Source organism: Anoplophora glabripennis, unplaced genomic scaffold (assembly GCF_000390285.2).
Source record: "Anoplophora glabripennis isolate ALB-LARVAE unplaced genomic scaffold, Agla_2.0 scaffold167, whole genome shotgun sequence".
NCBI classification, from domain to species: domain Eukaryota; kingdom Metazoa; phylum Arthropoda; class Insecta; order Coleoptera; family Cerambycidae; genus Anoplophora; species Anoplophora glabripennis.
The window spans coordinates 117,783-136,216 of record NW_019416283.1 but is presented as its reverse complement, the minus strand read 5'-3'; the positions used below and the strand labels follow the sequence as shown (position 1 = coordinate 136,216).

At 34.4% G+C, this 18,434-nt stretch overlaps 1 protein-coding gene across 1 annotated transcript in view; it reads right to left on the bottom strand.

The window, feature by feature from the left end:
• Positions 1 to 18,434, bottom strand: part of LOC108904859 (disks large homolog 5) — a 38,207-nt gene that overhangs the window by 7,342 nt on the left and 12,431 nt on the right. Inside the window, exons 5-13 of the mRNA XM_023457410.1 lie at positions 16,271 to 16,524; positions 14,446 to 15,380; positions 12,785 to 13,190; positions 10,209 to 10,649; positions 9,344 to 9,660; positions 4,787 to 5,400; positions 4,059 to 4,324; positions 3,440 to 3,715; positions 45 to 197 (exon numbers count right to left, since the gene is read on the bottom strand). Of these exons, the coding sequence (XP_023313178.1) occupies positions 45 to 197; positions 3,440 to 3,715; positions 4,059 to 4,324; positions 4,787 to 5,400; positions 9,344 to 9,660; positions 10,209 to 10,649; positions 12,785 to 13,190; positions 14,446 to 15,380; positions 16,271 to 16,524 (3,662 nt within the window). The remainder of the gene's footprint in view (positions 1 to 44; positions 198 to 3,439; positions 3,716 to 4,058; positions 4,325 to 4,786; positions 5,401 to 9,343; positions 9,661 to 10,208; positions 10,650 to 12,784; positions 13,191 to 14,445; positions 15,381 to 16,270; positions 16,525 to 18,434) is intronic.

The window sequence follows — 18,434 nt, the reverse complement described above, 5'->3', positions numbered from 1 at the left end:
CAAATTGACAAGAATGAGTAAATGTCATTTAAAAATAATCTCACCTGAATCGGAGTACCATCCTGGGGAGAGATTGCAGAAACTGGCGAGCTCTTTGGAATCCCTTGAGCTGGATCCCAATCCGGAACTGCCACTGCCTCCCCTTTGATGCTTTTTCCTTCTGAAGAAACTGCGTCGTGCTGTGGCAGTGGTACGGCCTAAAATTGACGGTAATAGAGAATATACCTAAATTTCTGATATTTCTATTGATACGTATAGCGAATACAACTATTTCATGATTAAGAGTCTAGGCTAGTTCAGAACGTTAGTTAAAACAAGTTGCTTATGCCTAAATCAATGAACCTCCTCTACAATACACTATTAATATACCCAAAAAGTAGATCTAGCTTTCAATTATTGAAGAAATGTGAATACTACCAGAAAATGTTAGAACTTTTTATATCGAAATTAGGCGATACTACTTGACTCGATTACCATTTTTGACAGCGCCAGATGTGAGCAAAAGAACTGAACTGAACTTGCGATAGAATACTGCAGAAAACAAAGTTGGTACTATCAAATATGCTACTAAGAAGCCATTCTTCGAGCTCTAGATCGTACCTGCAGGTCTCCATCTCAGCCTATGTGTAACAGAATTTTCACACAACATAATTTTTCACCATACACCAAACACTGGATCTTTGAATAATTGCCAATAACAAAAATTGACAAATGAAATAACTTCAATACGAATTTTGACGTGAATGATGTGATCTCCCTCTGATGTGAACTAATGTCGGATTTCTACTGGAAAATGTCGACGAACCAATTTGTTACGTATTGCACGATCAACACAAAAAAATCTTTGTGACAGAGACAAGCAAAGATGAGAAAAATTTATTAAATTTTAGGTTTGTATAATCAACCACGTTTTCTTAAAAAAAATTAAAATTGTTCCTAAGACATCTCTATTTAAACCATCGATGCACATCACTTGCAGTTATATTTTCGAAACAGAAAAACATTCTATATTTCTTTTATCACTTTATTAATAAATAAAATAATAAAAGCTTTTTAGTTTTCGCCTTTTTTATTAATTCGTTATTTCTATTACACATATTTAGATCTTTCAAAATTTAATTATGTTACGATTAAACATTGTAGTGTATTACAAAATATATATATACAGGGTGATTCAGTTATAATGTCATTAATTTTAACCACGTATTCGGAAGGCCCAATAAAAACAGAAAATTCAAAAAAATATTTCACCCGACCTTTTAAAAAATAAGCAAATTACCCCTTAACTTCCGTTAAATCGCCGCTCTACTTCGCAACGAATGACAGCGAATGTGCCGGCGGACTACAGACTGTTCGAATGTCAACTTTCAAACTTTATTAAGTGCTATGGACAAATGAGTGTTCTTTCAGCAGTAGTAGCATTTTACATTGGTAGGTACCACTAATTTTTGAAAGGAAATAAGTCAGCTCGCCGGCGCCACCCCCAAATTTTTTCAGTTGTTTTTTCGTTTTCTACTTTTTTTTTATTGATTGAAAAATTTTTTTCTTCAATTTTAGCTTATTTCACACCATTTTGAAAATTTTTGAAAATGTATAATATACATTCTATATTATAGAATACCAAAAGTGAAAAAAAATATATATGAAAGAAATAATTGAAACGAAAAAAATTCGATTTTTTTTTGAAAAAAATAGATCGTTTTGAATAATTTGTTTGTATTTTTTTCGGAAACTACATTCAAAAACAAACAAAATTTTAAAAAAAGTAGTTATTTGGTCCATTTTTGGACGAACAGTGGGCTTTAAAAAAAGACATGCAACGCATTTGAACTCAAAATCATTTTGAAACCATTCTCTACGACTTTTTGAAATTGTCATCAATCGCTGCATAGAATAAATTTTTTCAATTTTGGGATTCTATATACATTTTCAAAAATTTTTAAAATGGTATGTGAAATAAGATAAATTTGAAAAATCGTTTTTTATAAGAAAAAAAAAAATTAAAAAATTACAATTGAGAAATTTCCGTTTTTTTTTCGAAAATTGAAAAAAAAAAACAGTGATGATAGGTCCAGATAATTTTGATCTTATTTTTTTTTTCAAAAAGTACATTTAAAAACAAAAATTTTGAAAAAAAAAACGTCCGGATAACTCATTTTTTGAATAAGTTGTTTATTTAAAAAAAAGCAATTTTTTTCAAAAATTCATCTTTTCTGGAGGGGTGAAAAAATTTGAAAAAATTCTGAGGTTTTCAATAGGTAGAATACAATAAAGTTTCAGCCAAATCAAAAGTGGTTGATTTGGTGTGTAATGCCCCATCTGTACTACAAACTGAATAATTAATCGAACATAACAATAAAGACTCATATTTAATTACAAAACGGTGAAAACGTTGAAAACAATATTAAAGATAGGTTAGTGACACAACACTACGGTAGGTCAAGATTCACTCTCGATGTAGGTCAGCGGTCAGGAGCGTGCCAAAAGGGGTTTAAATAATGATTTGAAAAAATTTTTGTAATCACTTATTCTTATTCTACTCATTTTTCCCTACCTTCCCTTAAAATGAACGACATTTTGACTGAATCACCCTGTATATAACAATATAAATATAAAATAGTAAACAATTTTATTGCAATATTTTGACAGATTTAGATTCCTCAATATAAAAAATGTATTATTTTTTAGTGGCAATTTATTAATTATGCCGTTAAATTTTAATGACACCAAAATGTTGACGATCGTTAAAATTCAATCGATTATTATCTATAAGTTGCGAATCATTTACAATTTAACAGATATAAAGGAAATAAATATTTGTTTTACTGATATGTTTGAAAACAACTACTCTGCAGACTAAAGCTCTGACCAGCATTGAATTACACCCGCATATATAGTAATTAGTTAAGATTATTTAATTTTGTCAGTAGAACCACCAATTTTGTTTAAAACTTATTAGTTTTATCTGAGAATTTTAAATTTGATTTTTATTATAAAACATCTCGAAAGATGCTTGACGTAACGTAAAACAATGAAAAACTTGGACTAGCATTAAACTATCCACTTCATCCATACTAATGCATATTCACACCTCATATTATACATGCACGATAATGGCTGAGACTGTTCTACTCTACATACTCTGTTGACTGTTCGTGGTTGTACATTGAGTAGTGTTGTAATATTCAATTTTAGGGAATAATTAAATGGTCAATATAAACAGTAATCTGTAATAAAGCTGTTTGAATTATTGTATAAGATTTTTAACACCCTGTTATAATTATTTTTCATTAATGGCCAACTTAAATTTAAATATATTATTTTATTTTAATAATTTAAAAACAAAAATTTAACGTGTGTTTAAAATTTAACGGCAACATACAGAACATTTTTAAGAACCGATTCAAGGAAAAAAAAAGGACAATCTAATACCACCAACCTTCCACTGCATCACCCGCGCCCCGCCTAAGAAGCAACTCCTCCTCGATCTTATATTTGCTGGGGATAACTCCGCACTGCTGCCTGAGGCCTTCCGCATCCAGTTTCCACGCACGCCACTGTCCCGGCACCCCATTGAACATGGTATTGTCTACATAGAGGACGTCGTCCTTGGAAAACGACAGCTGAGGCGGTTCCGTCATCTCGTTGCCGCTGCGGTCGAAACCGCAACGGACATAGAGGCTGTCTCCCGGCTTGTCCTTTATTTCGTTGTATTCTGGAAGGATTAAATTCAGTGTCTTTGGCAACGATCGCTGGCGTTCATCAATGCCTCAAAAACGAAACCTTTACGGTTTTAAAAAATATAAACATGTAGATACTCCGAAGTAGTAGACAGAGTGTGAAAAGAGCATCAATAACATGAAATTTCAAGTAGAATATGAAAATTATGAAATTTATGAAAATTTCATCCATTTCAATTTTTTTTAAATTTCATTCAAAATTTTTAAAAATTTATAGGCTTCATGACATTTAACAACACTAATTATAATTAAAAAGTAAAAAAAAATACTGAAAATAATTCTGAAAGAAATTTTTTTAACGTCATATGAATCACTTACTGTCGATTCGATAGTGAGCGAGAACGGTGACCTTGTCCGCCGGCTTGGCCAGTTCGTACGCCGCTTCTTCGGCGGTAGCTGCCCTAAGATCGCTACCATTGTATTCGAGTATTTGGTCCCCGGTTCTCAGTCCAGCATGGTAAGCCAAGGAGTCCGGTTGGACAGAGTGGATGAAGATACCGGCCGCGTTGCCTCCGACTAGAGATATACCCAGGTTGGAGGTCTTCAGGGTTTCGATGCATAAATATCGCGGCTCTTCCGTAGTTCTATAAACAAGAAATGATTACGACACACTGAAGATGTGTTTTTATGACATATAATCTGTACGGCAATTAATATTTCTTTGTTTCTTTATCCTGTCACTGGATTAACTGCGAGGAAATTGTTTTTATTTATGGAGCAGAAACCAGTAGACAAATTTTGTTTAATTGAAGCTTTACAACTTTTTTAATCAGTAAAGATAAACGTTTCTGTCAAAAACTTTTAGACATGACTTTAATTTACGGAGAATGTCTACAAAATTTCATACAAGCATCTCGGCTCTATACGGAGTGCTATAAAAATTTTTCTTCTCTACGCGATTTCTACCTGTGAAAATGTATTAAATCAAGACAGTTGAAGATGAGTTACGTGAAAGAATTGAACTCGTATCAGAAACATACAACCGTACCATTTTTTTTAAATTTAATGATTTAACGTTTGATCTTTATTTTTTTAATTTGACTCACCGTGCACTCCCGCCTGTCGAAACGTTCTGCGTCTGCCTCTGCATGACCATCAACTGCGACGGTTTCATCTGCAACGAAGAACTCTTCCTCACCTCCTTCGGCGAATTACAGGGCGTCGCCTCACCGTCCGCCTCTTCTTCGTCATCGTCAGAATTCGAGGTCGATCCCGAACAGGACTCGGCGTCTCCCTCCAACTCGTGGTACTTATCCGGACTATACTGCACTAGCATCGTTATGGAATTTCCGCATTGCCTCAAAACATTCGCCGCCAAGTTATAAGTGGCGTTCCTCATGTTAATCCCGCATACTTCTAACAGCTGGTCTCCGATCTGTAGACCGACACGACTCGCCAGGCTATTCTCGTTCACGGTGGAGACGAATATGCCGCCGGTGTCGGGACAGTTGATTTGGATGCCGAGAGGCTCGTTGAATTTATCGATGTGGACACGTCTCAGCTCGCCGGGCACCGGCTTGTGGCCCCACGGGCAGTAGTCTTTGGGGGTGGTGTTGGAAGATCCTGAGTGGTCCCCGGGACTGCTCAGGACTTCCACGTGGATGACGGGCATGGGGCTGCCACGTTCCGAACTGCCCCGCTCGATGCTCCCCGTACTAACCTAGTAATAAAGAAAAATAAATGTGGAAATAGTAATTTTTGGTTTTAGAATGTTTCAATCAAAAATGTAAAAATATTTTGCTATTGAGTGTCAAAAAACACTTTTTTGAACAGTGTTCTAAAATTAAAAAAATAGATTAATTCGACGTCTAATGTTATCCACGACAACAATAGGCACGCATAATTGTGGGACAGGGTGCCCAAATTGCATTGTCCAAACTTTACATGGTACTCTTCAAAATAAGTAAAAAAGAGAGAACATGTTTGGCAGATCGCCCCCTCTTCCAGTACTTTCAAAACAGATTTTTACTTGCATGAAAGTTTATGATTTTAACCGACAGTTGCTTGACCGCGTTGCATGTTGTATTCTAATCTTGGTCTTCTAAAAAACATTGCCTTCGTTGAGCGCGAACATCAACCTCATACCATCCAACGTATAGCATAAGCAAGTGACGCGGATGAAAATCAGTTTGTATTTCACTTCGTAGCGTTGTTTATGGCGGTTTTCATGGCAACGAGGCGGCCAACATGTGAGTAAACTACGGCGTGGGGGAAGTGACGCGGAAAAGATGCAGCATCATCATCGCCCATCGCCTGAGCTTCTTTCACACACACGATTTCCTAACGGTAGCTGTGCCATAATTTAATTTGCTTTGCAAACACCGTGCACGGTTTTTAGTAGACCGCGCGGCATTTCGCCTTCACGTACCACATGTGTACCACGATGGACGAAAGAAAAAGGTGCATGTTGTTAATGATATAATCGCAGAAAAACACCAAGAACAAGAAAATTTTGGATTCGTCCACTACTAAGAAGCAGACAATGGCCGAATTTGTAACATTATTTCATGAGCTACGAGAGGATAGCTCAAAATTTTTTAATCACTTTCGAATGTCTATTGGAAGTTTCAATGAATTATGTGCAAAATTGTAGGATGATTTACAAAAAGAGGACACACATATGCGATGGTGTATTTCCAGATTCATTTAAAGCTTTGACCTAGATTTTTTTTTTTCTTTTTTAGTCAATCAATCTATTCTCAATGTCATAAGCCGCTACTTAAGGGTAAGTTTTAAAACACATTATGTGAAGCTGAAAATTCGTTAAAACGATACTGTAAATACTTATTTACAAAATTCCCAAAGTTTCATTTCTAAATAGTGTTTGTACCGTTATGGGACATTTTATCAAATGTTTTCTCATAAATAATTCTACATTAAACTGTCGACTTTGGCAATTTTTTCAAGAAAGAAAAATATATGGAAGAAAATTATTAAGGGTGTTCTATAGCAGAGAGGCAACTAGCAGTACATTTTTATAGATTTTGTTACACACTTTGTCTAAATATGAATGAATGCACAAATAACAGACTTTCCCCCATTTTAACGCAGATTTTCTATAAACTGGACTTAGGTTGAGACTCAGATTACGTTTTGTTGTAAAGAAATTTGTAATTTGCCACTTTTGAACAAGCGGCATCGTAAATTACAAATTTCTTTACCTACCCCAAAAAGTAATTTGAATTTCAAAATAAGTCCATTTTATAGAAAAACTGCATAAGAATGGGGGAAAGTGTGTTATTTGTGCATTAATTCATATTTAGACAAACTAAACTGTGTAACAAAAACTATAAAAATGTATTGCTATAGAACCCTCTTAAGAACTGTAAACATCGATTTCAAAGGAATTATTGAAAAAGTAAATTGGTAGTTTAAAATAATTGACGGCAGTTTTTTAATGAGACTGGTAATTTATGGTTACCGACTTTGATCATTAAAATTTATGGTGTCATCACTAATAAAAAGTACAATACCTAATATTCAAAAATCCAATTTCAGTAACAGTTTGAATGCCCCTCACGTGAAACTAAGCACAGTGAAAATCGGTTATAACGACCTTCAAGGGACCGTTTGTTTACGGTTGTTATAACCGTCAGACATAATAAGCAGTTACCTACACATATTTTATTTAAAATTTTTATAGAAAAAATTATGAACAATACAAGTAGTCTTTAAGGATGTACATGTATTGCTTTGTGTTCAAAAGATCTCACACGCTTCGTTTTCAATGAATTGTTTACGAATTTACTTTGTTTCAATCTTTGTTCAATTGTTGAAATCGTAGTGACACGCCACATTCTTTTGCTTGCTTGCATTAGTTTCTCTGTTTTTTAATCTTTATGGGTGTTTCTAAATAAGTGCGAAATATTTTAGGGGGTGGTTGCCGAAGCTATTTTGTAAAAAATGTTCATATAAACGTAGGTCGAAATATGCTTCGTTTCCGAAATACAGTGTTTAAATTTAAATTTTTTATTTATTTTTATTAGTTATTTCAGAGTTTGAAAAATATTGACTCGAAATTTGAAAAATGCTTTGGAGGGATAAAAGTATATTTTTTTAGGGTGATCCGAATATTTCTACTTGCACCTTTAAATAAAAGATTAACAAAACCTACAATAAAATATGTTTTATTTTTTTCCCTCAAAAACGGCGCATCCTGCGAAAAAAATTGAAGAGACCAATTTCATTCAGAATTAATGGCGGATTTCTAAAAAAATATCAAAACGGGAAAAAGTCTGCGGCGTACCATTTTTTTTTATTAAAAAAGATTGTGGCATTCTCCCTCCAAAGCGTTTTTCTAATTTCGAGTCAAATCTTTAGAACTCTTTGAAATAAGTAAATAAAAACTTAAAATTTAAACACTCTGTATCTCGGAAACGAAGCATATTTCGACCTGCGTTTATATGAACCTTTTTTCACAAAATAACTTTGTCAACCACCCGATAAAATGTTTCACTCTTATTTATAAACACCCTGTATGTGATTTTTCTCCTTTATTAAATATTTTTCTCTTCGACATTTTTAATACGGTATTTCTATAGAATTAAATCGGGACTTCCAAATTTTGTCATATCCAATATGTCGTATAAAGCAATGTCGTTATAACCAATTTTCACTGTATTTCCTAACCTATGTTTCTAAGAACTTTTTTTCTATTTTGAGGAGTTCTATCAGTAAGTAAAGTTGCAAAAGTTGTTTTACACACAACAATTTATTGAACGATAAATTGACAATTTATTTCTCAACAAATTAATTAATTTGCAACAATTTATTGGCCAATTTCATTGATAGCAACATCGAATTCCATTGTTCGTCAAATGACATTGAAATGTTGGCTCAAATCATCATAATTGGGTTGGCATTTAAAAAAAAAATACAAAATGTAACTAGATATGCCTAAAATTGACCAACAAATTAAAACATGTCCTATATCCCCAATTTTTTGTTCAATTTATTGTCCAATAAATTGTTGTGTGTGAAACAGCTTTAACTAGAACATAGCGCTGAACTAGTCTCTAGGTCAGCGCTATAGTGCAGTATGGGAGAAGTGAGGTTAGCTTATGTTTCTAGTTACAAAATGCTTTGTGAACCTGAAATTCATATTAATGTTTTGTAGTGATGTCGTCTGTGGTTCAATTTTTCTGTAAATGATTCCGATGCTCCTACAAAAACATTTCAAGTTTTTAATAAAAAGTATTTGTTTCTATTTTCTGAAAGCACTGTGTTTAGTTTATTAATCACAGTGTCAATGACCTCCGACACAACCTAGTTTAGGTGAACTACATAATATCAATCCACCTGATGTGATATGACAACAGAGCGCTAGACGAGCAAAAAAAACAAATGACCAACGTTAATTAGCAAAACGAGAATGACCGAAAAAACATATATGTAAATCCAACAGGAGATTTGACAACAATGCATGTCATAGCTCGCAGCGGTGCCTGAGGTTACATTAACCTGTACAACAAATTTATATGTCAAAATATTAGTGAAATTTTATAGGTTAGAAGTGACTTTTAAGTAGACTGTAAACAAAAAACAATCGTTTCGACCCTCGACAGTCAACTTCTTATCGAAACAAACGGACAAAATTAACTAACCTTGCTGGTGACGCTGGGATTGGAGGGCACCCGAAACCTCTGGTTCTTCCTGGGAAATGTCCCTCCCGATTCGAGCAAATCGGGCGGTCTGCGGGCGCCATTCACGTCAACGGAAGGGCTGTGAATGTGGTGGAACGGTTCGAAACTGAAGCTCTCGCGGGAATGGTTCAGATGGGGGTGCGGGTGGGGATGAAAGGGGTAGTGTATCCTCGGTGGAACGAACAGTTGGCTGTGGCCTCTGCTGTGCGTGGGCATCACTTCGTGCGCGCCGCTCACTATGCTGTCTCTCTCCGAGTCAGATCCATACTTGGGGATTACTGAAAATAACTTTTTTGTTTATAATATTTCACTCGAATCCCTCGAAATAAGGTTAAAGTGGTAGAATGATACTTATTGAAAGAGGTTCAAATATAAACAATCAATTCTGCACCCTAAATGGCAGTACCAAAAACGACCAATAATAATGGATGTAACTGCAACAAAACGCTAATGCAAATGCCAATAATTATCGGAATGAGAGAATCGAACTACATCATCATATATTTTGTATCTTTTTTGCACAAAATGAACAAAAATTAAAAAATTACAATATTTCAGTGATTTTTATAGAAAAATTCTTAAAAAAGTGACTCAATATATCAATTTTTTGCTGAAATATTAGTTGAAATTAGTGTAGAAAATTATATAGGATTAGAATTGACACATTTCTTTAAAGGCTCTTACTATCTACCACACAGATTTTTGATTTGTGGCGCCATCTATGGATTGGTCCCGGGACTTCTTGACCGATATGTTATACATTTACATTATGAACATACAAATAAGTTTACAATAAATAATTATTAATACATCGTGAAATACTCACCAGATCTATTATTCTTCTTATAGTAGTTCATCACTTCCTTGTCCACGAACCGGTGCACGGGAAAATCCAGACTATTATCAGAGTTGACGTTGACGCTCAGTCTATTCGCATTATTCGCAGATCTCAATCTATCAAAAGAATCCGTCGCCATCCCGAAATGGTGAGACGTGTCCACGCTCTTGTACACCGAATGCCTGGTGTAACTCGGAGGCATACTCGAGGGCATGACGGAAATAGGCACGGGCGTGGAGTTCCTGTAGTTGTAATTGTCTTGGAGTTGGTTGTCTTTTGGTGTGGGGAGTAACGAGAGAGGCGGTCGTTCTTTAGTGCGAGTGACGACGGTGCCGCCGCTCTGTGTCAGTACCGGGGCTGCTCTGGCTTTGGGCCAGGTGCCGCCGTTGTTTTTCTCTTCTTTGGTTTGTGTCAAGTGCCTTTTGGCTCCTGAAATAAGAGTTCTGTGAAAATGGGGCTTGTCCGTATTAGTAGTACTACTAGTTCCAACATATACATAACCTTACTAATGTATAAATACATACATGGAATCTAAAATCAATGTTTTTAACCTAAATGAAATTTGTAATACATGTAAATCAGAAGGTAATTCGTTTCAGATTGAAACTCGGTTTAATCGTTAGTTTAGGCAAAAAAGAAATAATATTTCCTGAAAAGTATCAGTTTAAAACAACAACATCATTGTTTAAACAACAATTATAATGTAAAAATTACCAAAAATTGAGTTTTTTAGCTGTGTAATTGGAAATTGTAATTTCATAGGCTAACCTCCTCAAAAAGACATATAAATAAATAGTGTAATTTGTTTATAAGCTTTTTCGTTAATAACTTTGCGAAGAATGAATATTTTTAAAGCCGCTTTGATATTCGTAATCAGGACCATTTTTAGCCGAGGTAGAGTTTTTTTTTAAATTCATAACTTGTTCATTTATAAACATTAAGACTTGAAATTTCGGAAATAAATCAATCAATCCTTAGACTTCATAATAACGGTTAAAGATATCGAAAAAATGCATTTTATAGTAGTTTTCAACCCTTTAAAAAACGACCTCGAATACATTTTTACAACTGGATTGTGGTGGGGGAAATAAGTCAGAAACGTTCCAAGACTTCAAATCTTTGTAAAAAAATTTTTTCACATTTTTTCGAGAAATAATTATTCACAACGGTACAAATAAAAATTTTTCTTAAAAAACAATATTTTTATGTAAAAAAATTCAGAAAATAACATATTTTTACAAAATTTATAGTTTATAACAAATTACTAATTAATTATTGCAAAATGGACCGTGCAGTTATTATTTTCATGTGCTACGCCAGATTAAAAAAAAAACATTAAAATTGGTCCACAATTACCGGAGATATCGCAAAATTTTCGGGTAATTAAGATTTAAAGTCTCGGAATGTTTCTGTCTTATTCCCCCACCACAGGTGTAAAAATGTATTCGAGGACGTTTTTTAAAGGGTTAAAAATTACTATAAAATGCATTTTTTCAATATCTTTAACCGTTATTATGAAGTTCTTAATGTTTATAAATAAACAAGTTATGAAATAAAAAAAACAACGCTATTTTGGCTAAAAATGGTCCTAGAACAATTTTATTTTAAATTCGTGAAAAATTACCAGTTACTGTTATTTATGGATAATATTGTTTAAACTGATATTTTTATACAAAAAAGTGCAAAATAAACATCAATTTACAGAGAAGGAGCCAAAAATCAACTTCAAAACAAACTTCAAAAAAGCCGATATTCAGGATACCGGGAAAAATTGATAATGGGGTATTTTTTTCTTAAAAATATAGATTTTGAACTGCAAAATTCTTTTTTTTTACTTTTTCTCTAGCCATTATTTATAAAAACAATACGAATTTAAGACATTTTTTGAAAAATGTTTTTTTTCGCATTTTTTTATTAACAAATTAATTTTTTTTTGTTAAACTAATTACATCATTCGATTTCTCAGAAAATTTTACCCCAGTTTTGATATATATATGTTGTTTTCGTTAACAAATAAAGAAGACATAAAGGTTCAAAATTGGTAAAACTCCAATTCGCAATAGTGTGACCTTTAAGGCAGAAAACGAATACACTATTAAAAAAAATTTAAACCATATTTGCGATGAAAAAATATTTTCAAATCGTTATTTAAACCCCCTTTTCGGATCGCTCCGGACCGCTGACTCATAAATGTTTAACCATAATGAATCTTGACCAACCGTAACATTCGGTCATTAACCTAGCTTTTAATGCCTCACCTCAAGTGTGATCTTTGAGGGTTCATTTTTGTTTTATTGATGTGATTTAATTTTATTTCGAATACGTTTCTGCCATCAATGAGAGCTATTTTGATTTCCAAGAAGAAAGTAAGTAAAGTTAAACTTTCCGAGGCCTTAAAAAGCTCAAAAAAGATAGAAACACTTGTAATAAATGAGCTATAATACATAAAACAATGAATAAATGGGTGTAAGTCAGAATAAACTTAAATAAGTCTGAATAAACCGAAATATTAACGGAAAACGGTGGAATAAGTGGAATTAACGATAATTCATAAATAAACTTACCTCCACTCCTTTTAATCGTACCATGATGATAGCTATCCAGGACGAGATCCAGCTCTGCTATAGCCTGCTCGTGCCCGAAATCTATCGGATTGGGGGAGCTGTTCCTGTACTTCTTCTTCTCCTCTTTGGTCTTCCAAGGGTTTCGCATCATTTCCAATTTCTCTTTCAACCAAGCCCCTCCATTGTTCTTCTCTTGGTTGCCGTACTTGTAGTCACCAGACAGCCAATCCTCCGTTTGAGAACTACGGTTCTCCTTTTTGTGCCTTCGGACTGGGGTGAAGACGTTCGGACATTCAGGGTAGCTCATTTTCAAGGTGGTTATGTTTATGACGTCGGTCGAGTCATCGTTCAGGACGCGCATGGCTTCATGGGCGCTCTCGATGTCATCCATGGATTTATCGTTTATCTAACAACAAACATGGGTTTATAGAGCGACAGAAATTGACAAAAAAAAACGATTTATGAATTAATTAATTAAAATATTTGATTTTAATTAACGAATTTAGTGAAATTATGATTTTTAACGAGAGAGGGAGAGAATTTTAGATGAGAAATTAAACAATATAATTTAAAAACAAAAAGGCAAATTCCCCACATACATACATTTTTAAAATGAAAAACATTCTCCATTCACATCGAACTGTTTTCGAAATGTTTAGATTTACGCATAGAGTACGTGTATGTAATAAATTTCTTGACATTGCAATTGTTAATTGCACACATTTCGAACAACTTCATTAAAAATTGATACTCAAGTTAAGCAAACACAATCTTAACAGCACTTTGAGGAAGATAGGGACAGGCTTTCCCATGAGCTGCAGAAACCATCTACTCCAAGCCATAGTGTATGCAATGTCCCGTGTATATATGGAAAAGTATACACTGGATCAAAGGGAAGACAATGTAGGAAAATGAGCAGATACAGAACACGGGGCAGACTAACTAATAGTAGAATTCTGGTGACACAGAGGTTTTGGCCAATACTCTGCAGGAAAGCAATAGAAATCCAGAAAATCGACACGATTTCTATCCAGACGAAAGGTTAGAACTACCTGGAATTTGGAAATGATATCCTCACAAATAGAGGACTAGAATGAAAGCGGCCAATGACTGCAAGCCCTGCACTCGAAAGCTATGAATGAGTGTACACGCCAAATATAAATACCAGCCAGAGGACTTAATATCCACTTTTAAAATTTTTTCTGAAGAAAAGAGCAACATGTTTCTCGAAACCTCAAGAAGTCCCAAGAACCAGCCTGAAAATTATCCCACCAAGAAAAACTACCAATTTAGACCCTTTTTCAATCCCTAACTTGTTCCTAATTTTCAAAAACACTTTAAAAGTAAATAATCCTATCATTTCATAAATTACTTTACCAAATCTGTTATTTTCAAGAAGTTAATAAAAAAAATACTTAAATACAGACAATTAAGTGGTTAAAATAAGAGATTAAAAAAAATTCATCAAAAAATTTTCAAAAAATAGTTAAATAAAATAAAAAAATTAATAAATAATAAAATAGTTAAAAAAATTATTATTTTCAAGAAGTCAATAAAGAAAAATACGTAATAAAAAAAATTATATGGTTAAAATAAGAAATTAATAAAAACAAAAAATCATTATTATTAACGACCTTGTTTTAAATAATGAAACAACTCACCCTCAGGACCCTGTCCCCAACAGTCAAACTTTTATCCCTTGCCGCTAGGCTACCGTCGCTAATCCTGTTAATGTACACACCCATCTTCAAGGACAGACCATGGCATCCCGGTGCCAGTCTCGCGGTATGTATCCATTTCGTCACTTGCTCTCCAGTGGTGCGAATTTCGTTTCTCGCACACCTCGTCCTTTTCACCAGAACCCGTGCCACCGGCATGGTGGATCTGATCGCCTCTGTTACCATCCTGAGCGACGCCTGGCTACAGTCTACGTCGTTAACTCTCAGGATACGATCGTGAGGGAAGAGTTTCCCTATGGCGGGCGATCCGGGCGCTACCGAAGCAACGTATACAGAGCCGTCTCTGGGAAAATCCCTGCCGCCGGCAAATTCAAGTCCTTCCTCGTCGGCGGCTGTCAATTCGAGCTCCACTACTTCAGTATGGCCGCAGGAGTGGTCCTGAGCCTCGTCTTGGGAGTGCAACGACCTGTTCTCGCGATCCAGGTGCACCTCGAGGGCCTCGCGCAGCGCTTTGGTTTCCTTCAACAATTCGTTCCGCTGCTTCTTCACAGCGTCAGATTCACGTAGAGATTCTGCTAGTTCGGACACAGCCCTGTCGCGTTCCTTACGCATATTATCACATAGGGTCCTGATGCTCTCACGTTCGAGAACAATCTTGTCCCGCTCGCTGAAGGCCCAGTCCCGGCGGCCCTTCGACACCTCGGCCTCCTGCACGGCCTCGGCCAATTCAGTCTGGGCCTTGTCGAGGCTCTTTCTGAGAGATTCCAGTTCCTGGTTGGCTTGGTCCAGGTTGTCCAGGCGCTGGCGTTGGCTGATGGATCTGGCATCCTCGCGCATGAGCTCCTTGCGGCCCTGGCCGTCGCCCAGGGCCCCCAGGCTGTCCAGGAGGCGACCTCTGGACTTCTTCGTTTGGTCACCTGAAAAATGTCGTAATTGGAAATTGTAAACAACTGCGAGCAATTATTTTTTAAAATAACGGGATGTTAAATAGGTTCTCGATGATCCTTCATGAAAATTGATTGATTCACCAGCAAAAAAATATTGAGGAGGCGCACAGTGGGAAATATTGGACAAAATTCTCGCCACTCGCTAATTTTCATCGTTTCGTCGTGATTTTTTTTTTAATAATCTCGTGGTAATCTGAATTTTCATATTTCGGTGAGGTTTTTTCGAAAAACCCTTTTTTTTTAATGCTTAAGGACCAACCTCAATGTCGAAGAAAAAATTTTTAAATACTCGATGTTCAGTTGTAGAAAAAAATGTTTAAAAAGTATCTGCTATTAATAAAATTGATTATTATGACCCTTGATGATATATCTGATGTTTTTTCTTCAAAAACCTAACCTCAAAATTATTAATTCTAACCTAAAAGCCTTAAACGAAATTTACATTGGAAAAAAATTTTTTTACATGCCAAAAGTACGAAATAGATTCAATAGAACCCTACGTAACATGTTATACCCAAACCATGAATTTGAATCTAAAAAACATAACCAGGAGATTATTAAAAAAAAATCACGACGTGACGATGAAAATTGGCGAGTGGCGAGAATTTTGTCCAATATTTCCCACTGCGGGCCGCTGATATCACTGAAAGTGACATACACAAGTACTAGCACACCATTAATTAAAATTGAACAAAGCCTTTTAGTATCTGGAAAAAATGAAACATTCTTACTAACATTCGATGTCATCTAGTGGCTAAACGAAGCAACTTTCAATAAAACTAAGTTAAACTGTTATCTGCTCAAATTTCTAGTACATGAAATACTGCGACACCCTGTAAATATAACAATAAATTTCCTACCTAACAGCAGCCGTCCATCCTCGGCCGTCGCTCCCAGCTCCCCAAATTTCTCCCGCAAATCGTTGCACTCTTTGAGAGCCTTATCGCGTTCGTGCAAGGCGCTGGCGATCTCCCTCCTCAACGATTCGAGCTGGTAAGTCAGCGCCCTTTTCTCCTCCTGCAGTTCCTGGTTGCTGGCGTCGAGGTGTTTTATCTTCTTCATGGCTTGGGTGAGATCGTCGCTGAGTTTTTCCATTTCTTTGTGCACCGTGTCCCTGTCAAGGCAGAGGTGGCAACATAATGGAAAGGCTTGAATCGCGACGCGTGATAATTGTTGCAGAATGTGTTTCGTGATAAGTATTATTTACACTTTGGTCTTGTTTATTTTTGGAACAATGATAATTGCTGTTTAAATATACACGTGAGGTAAATTAGACGTATATAAAGGATTTTTAAATTATTATATTTTATATTGTAATAAATATTCTGAAACTTCACTGCCAATTTAGCGTAGAAAATAAAAAAAATATGTATTTTTTTTTGTTTTCTAAGTGGTAATTCAAAAAATACAGTTTATATACAGCATGTCCTAATTTGTAGGTGTGGGCACTTTTGAGGGGTTTTTGTTATACAAACATTTTTTTCATAAATATCATTTATAATACACCATTTGGAAAAAAATTACACAGGTTTCAAATATTGAACACTAAATAGGAGATTTCATTTAAAATGCTTTGGACATCACTGATAAACTGGAAGCTATAGAAAAATATGTCAATGAGTTCTACAAAAAAAAAAATTCATAATTACAAAAAAACGACTAAAAGTGAAAAACATCCGTTTAAGAGGTAACTGAAGATGTTGAAATGTGCTTACCCTATATCAAAACTATGCCATCTTTACGTTTTGAACTACCCAGAAAAAAAAACAGTCGAAAATGTTGAAATTTTGCACCCGAGACAGACTATTAACACAGTAAGTAAAGTTCATTCAAACATTTTTTATTAAACTGACCCTAAGATCGTGCAAATCTGGAAACTACGTGCCAATTCATGAAAAATCACCTATTACTTTTCCAAAACCTAATAACATGATGTTATTCTACATCTCACCTTAATTTATTTAAAAAAATTGTAAAAAGTGCAAATTGCTCCTTTTTCAGCATCTACTCAGAAAAAATTTAAATGAACAAAAAATGAAATAATTTAAAGAAGATCAAAACATATTTACATTTTTAAATGTACACGTTGTACTAATGTGGCGGTCAGTTTTTAAGGGTAAAAGTATAATGTTCCCCAGAATACTAATCTGAAATTATTTTTAAATTTTTTAAGTCACTAACTAGTCTAGTTGTAATTCGTGTTTCAAACTGCACTTAAACTCTTTTCTACACAGCCATCGAGCACTCGTTGCCTACTGTTACGTTTTTAAACCAATTGTATTAAAACTAATGGAGTGGCAAAGAATGACGAAACTGCAACGAAATATAATTATGTAAAAACAGATTGTTTTTGTATGATTTTGCCACGTTATTTTAAAGCCACCACATTTTTTTTAGTCAATGCAGACAAAGCACCAAACAAAAAAAATTTCAAGTTTAAAAAAAATTATTTTTTGTATGATTTATTATTAAATAAAATATTAACCGACATTTGTAGTGCCCCATCTAAAAATCAGCTCAAAAAAATTTTTTAGAGGTCACTCAAGATTTTTAAAAATTTGCAAAATCGTCAAAAATTGAATTTTTTTCTCGTTATTTTATCATTTTCTAGGTAGAAAAAAATCTCGATTGTAAAAATTTCAAATCGAAATTTTAATTTCTAAAGGTCACTCATAATTATTTTAACTTTAAAAGTAGTGTACCTAAAATATTTTCGAGCGACCTCTAAAAATAAATATCAACAAACTAATAATTTTTTTTATTGAATTTGATGAACAAAAGAATAGAAATAAATCACGAGACGCTTAAAAAATTTCTCCTCGAGGCAAAATTTTCTACCGCATTGTGAGTATTAAATATTTGTTTTTAATTTTTTAAAATTTAAGTGTATCGTGATTTATTTCTGTTCTTTTGTTCATCAAATTCAATAAAAAAAATTTAAAATTATTAGTTTGTTGACATTTATTTTTAGAGGTTGCTCGAAAACATAGGTACACTACTTTGAAAGTTAAAATAATTATGAGC